The 4,310-nt window shown below is 34.8% G+C and overlaps 1 protein-coding gene across 1 annotated transcript in view; it reads left to right on the plus strand.

The window, feature by feature from the left end:
- The window catches only part of RpL23 (ribosomal protein L23), a 3,625-nt gene extending 108 nt beyond the window's left edge, over nt 1-3,517 (plus strand). Inside the window, exons 2-5 of the mRNA XM_043034092.2 lie at nt 2,006-2,089; nt 2,239-2,367; nt 2,837-2,950; nt 3,408-3,517. Of these exons, the coding sequence (XP_042890026.1) occupies nt 2,006-2,089; nt 2,239-2,367; nt 2,837-2,950; nt 3,408-3,490 (410 nt within the window). The 3' untranslated portion in view covers nt 3,491-3,517. The remainder of the gene's footprint in view (nt 1-2,005; nt 2,090-2,238; nt 2,368-2,836; nt 2,951-3,407) is intronic.
- The last annotated feature ends 793 nt before the right edge of the window (nt 3,518-4,310 follow it).

Below are 4,310 nucleotides of genomic sequence, written 5' to 3' on the forward strand. Positions count from 1 at the left end.
ATCCGTCATCGAGTGCCTGGATTATGTTACTTGTGTGGGAATGTGAGGTTGGATGTGTGAAATACACAATCAATGTTTAATTGTGCTTGATATTGACAATATTTATTAGAAAATGTAACTTTGGTTACTACCGGGAGGGCAATGTCGTACTCGTACTTGTACTCGTTCGTGTTTCCTTAATTCTCGTCATTATGATAATATATATCGTAAAGGCTCTTGTATTCAGCCATGTAATGTTTCGAAGAGTGAAAACTTCCAGGCTGGTTCATTTGTAATTAGTACTTAAATGTTGGGGAGGTTGAACCAGGAGTGCACATTGTTGAAAGTCTCGTGTGTGTAGTTCACCAATACAGAAAATACAAAATTACTCAGTGCGGATTTTAATCTCTATTAAGATTACTGATTTTTAGTGAATATCATAGGTCGCTATAAGGTTGTAATCAAAGTCGTGTTCAGGTGTTGAACATGTTGGGTTCTTTGTAACTGCAGGAATTTGTTTACTGTAACTTTCTCTTGTTATACCTTTAAATTAGACCTGCATGGGATATATTGTCATATTGCAAACAAAACGATATATGTTTAGGAATTGTAGGAAATCCTAGATATAAACAAGGATTCTGTTGCAGGAACTTGACATGAACACGGACCATGCTTGCTCTGTTGACTCGAGTGGTTCTGAGATCTTGAACTGAGAATTCCTGGGAGTCAATCTGAAATCTTGCTTTATGAAGTAATGGAGAAGAGGAATTAAAGTGGAATGGAAATGGATAGGATCATTTGTAATAATTGCTACAAGGTGCTATTAGTGAAGTAGTGGTAGAACCTCCCAGCCTTGTGAGCTGTTGTCACTGGTGTGGTTTCTTGTGGCAAATGAACTCTCGTGTAGATGTTTTTTTTCATTTATGGGAGACTTGCAGTGTAGATATAACCAGTTTGGAGACTTGAGGTTCTGCCATAATAGGCAAAGGGTTTAATGACTGTAGATGCAGGCTGGGAGGGGATCAAATGAAGTACTGGGGAATTGTATGGATAAACTTTACAGAACATTTACTTGAATGGATGTTAGAGCTTAGATTTGATTTAGAGGGCCTAGATGAAGTTTTCTCCAAAAGCCACTGTTTATAATCTTGGATCTGATAGCTGGGGAAAGTATGATTTATACCAGGGAGATTGCAAGGTAAATGTAGTAATGAACTTAGTATATTGCGTAATCATGCAAATAACCGCTCTATAGGATTTTTATACATAGGTTCAATAAGTCATGTGAGGATCACTGTTGGCCACTGTGATAAGTGATGATGATCAGGTACCGTGCACATGGTGCTCTGTAAAAGCAGTTAAACCTTCTCCATATATATTTTGGCAAAAAAGGGATCCTTTATTGGTGATAATCAAGGAGTTATACAAGCTTGTTCATGCCAAAATATAGGTGGTGGCTTATTGGCATTGTGTTTAAGAGGTGCAGAGTCAACCAAGTCTACCGTTCTTGATAACCATCACCATCATGTAGACTGCAGCCTAAATTACTTCTGCATACATAAATATAATCAGAGCATTGCTAGATAGGATATCTGTGGACTGCAGACTGAAAGCATTTTATTCTTCAATTCTGCATGAATTTTATACAAGATGCTAACCTTAATCCTTATTTGGTTTGATTTTGCCATTTATATAAAGCAAATGTGTAGTCATGACAGTTGAAATTGGCACTAGTAGGAGTCTGAGAATGGGAGAGAACTGGGTTATCATTTACCAGGATTTAAAAGATTGTTGGGTGCTGGGTAATGTTTGAATCAAGTGCAAAGTGGAATGTGAGGAAACTGTTTTGGTTGTTCATTACTTTTTTAATACTATTTAATGGAGTGAATATTGCATAAATGTAATTTATAGTTAAGTAGTTGGTTCAGAGGATGCAGTAAGCTTGAATGTCACATGGTGGGAGGGTTTTTTTCTACATTTAATATACAGTTTTTTCCTGTCTTCTAATAATGATTGCCTTGTACAGGACGTGGAGGAACCGCGGGAGGAAAATTCCGCATCTCTGTGGGACTCCCCGTCGGGGCAGTCATGAACTGCGCTGACAACACAGGTATGTATTTTGATCTAGCACAGTATTAAATATTCTTGACTTTTACATCTGATTAAAGAACTTTTAGGATTTTATATTTTTATTTTTTGGAAATTGATGCTCGTGAATTGCTTTGGGAAATGTTTCATGATCTGCCCTTTTATTTGCAGGAGCCAAGAACTTGTACATCATCTCCGTGGCAGGTATTAGGGGTCGCCTGAACCGTCTGCCAGCTGCTGCTGTTGGTGATATTGTTGCTGCCACTGTCAAGAAGGGAAAGCCTGAATTGAGGAAGAAAGGTAAAAATGTTCAGAAGAGGACTGCTTAAAGTGATGCTGAGACCTTCATGCTTTTTGCTCTGGCTAATGCCAATAGTCTTCCCCATCTTTTAGAGAAACAGAGCTTGGACTACTACTGCTCTGTTTTCCTAGCTGGAACATAGAGCATGGAGGTCACAATGTCCTTTGACTACTAGATCAAGGAAATGCTTTAGTAGTTGTGGCCTCTTTTGAAATTTTAACTTTATATGGTCATCACCTTCAATTTTTGCTCTTTACGTGATTTCATGAATATTTGTGCAAATGTGGTGATATAAGGCTTGTTTTTTTTTTATTAACTATAAAGAGCTTGTTAATTGAAATATTTTTTTGGGGATTTCTTTTGTAAAGTTAAAAAAAAAAAAAAAAATATATATTTATATTCATATTTATACATAATTACATCAGTGATTGTTAAAACATGGGGCTAAATTTATCCATCTTTCCACAGTACACCCTGCAGTAGTAGTGAGGCAGAGGAAACCATACCGCAGGAAGGACGGTGTCTTCATTTACTTTGAAGATAATGCGGGAGTTATAGTAAATAATAAAGGAGAAATGAAAGGTACGTACTTCATTTTTTATAGTTTTGACTATATTGTAGATTGACAAAACTGTTATGAAATTTCTTTATGAATGGTTCAGATTTGGAAGCCTGAATAAAATTTTGGTCTTGAATAGTTTTATGAAATGTGAATTAAAGCCAGTTGATTGTAGAAGAAATCTTTTTATAGTAACACTTGTTGGATTTTGTCAGACCTCATTTATCTTTATATTATAGAAAAGTTTTTAATTTAAAATTTTGTTTAATGTATTACCTGGTCATATAACTCGACTTGATATTTTTCTCCTTCAAAAGGAGTAGGAACACTTTGACCATGCATGAATTTGGAAAGATTGTCAATCCTCATTTCCTTTAATTATTCTTATGGTGGTAAAGATGCATTTGGGTTTTTTAAAGTTTTTTTTTCATGAACTCGTCTTTATCGTTTAATACCTAAACCTTTTGATTTTTCTTTCAGGCTCAGCCATCACAGGTCCAGTAGCAAAGGAGTGTGCTGATCTGTGGCCCAGGATTGCCTCCAATGCTGGCTCTATTGCCTAAGAAATAAAGCAAGTAAAAAAGAAAAAATGTTATTACCCTTCAAGGTTTTGCCAAGAAAGAAAGAAATGAAGAAATTGTTTTTATGTAATACAATATTAATTCTAGTAAAGTACTGGTGTGAATGATTGCTGCCATACCATAGTTTGTTGGTGCAAAATTAAGTTTCAAAATAAAATATTCTAAGAAAATCATCTTAATTATGAAACTAAAACATTTTCTGTATTGCCCTTGATTATTATTTTATTTTGAGTATGACATCAAAGGGTATAATTCTTTTATATTGATAATAGAAAAATTGAAATTTAGAGCATTATATTCTAAATCGTAAAGGTATGAGATGGAAGGAAGGTGGAGTTCAGAACTGTTACCTTTTAGAATTATTAAGGAAATGAGTATTACTTTAGGAGAAAAATATTTTACATTAACTTAAATTCAACGAAAGACATTGTCAAAAGGCTGTGTAGCTTTGGGCATAATTGCTTTAACTTCTTCACAACCATGCCATTTGCTATACTCTTCCCTCCAGAAAGAAATACTGATTAAAGCAACCATTACCCATTAAGTAAGCAAACCTAAATTTTCATTATCTGAGCTATTTAAGTAAAACCTCGTCAGAAACATTTAGGAACCTTTTACCTAATTTCAGAATATAAGAAAATTGTGTAATGAAAACTGAAATCTGCATTCAATAGATGCCAATAACCTTGTATGTGGTTGACATATTTTAAATAATTGATTGCATTGAATATCTACAAATTGGGAATGATCTGTAGCCACAGAGCTCGACAAAATGGTAATTATAAAACCAAACTATTTGGAT

The sequence above is a fragment of the Penaeus japonicus genome, unplaced genomic scaffold (genome assembly GCF_977035675.1).
Source record: "Penaeus japonicus unplaced genomic scaffold, GWHDUDI00000001_assembly GWHDUDI00000037, whole genome shotgun sequence".
NCBI classification, from domain to species: Eukaryota; Metazoa; Arthropoda; class Malacostraca; order Decapoda; family Penaeidae; genus Penaeus; species Penaeus japonicus.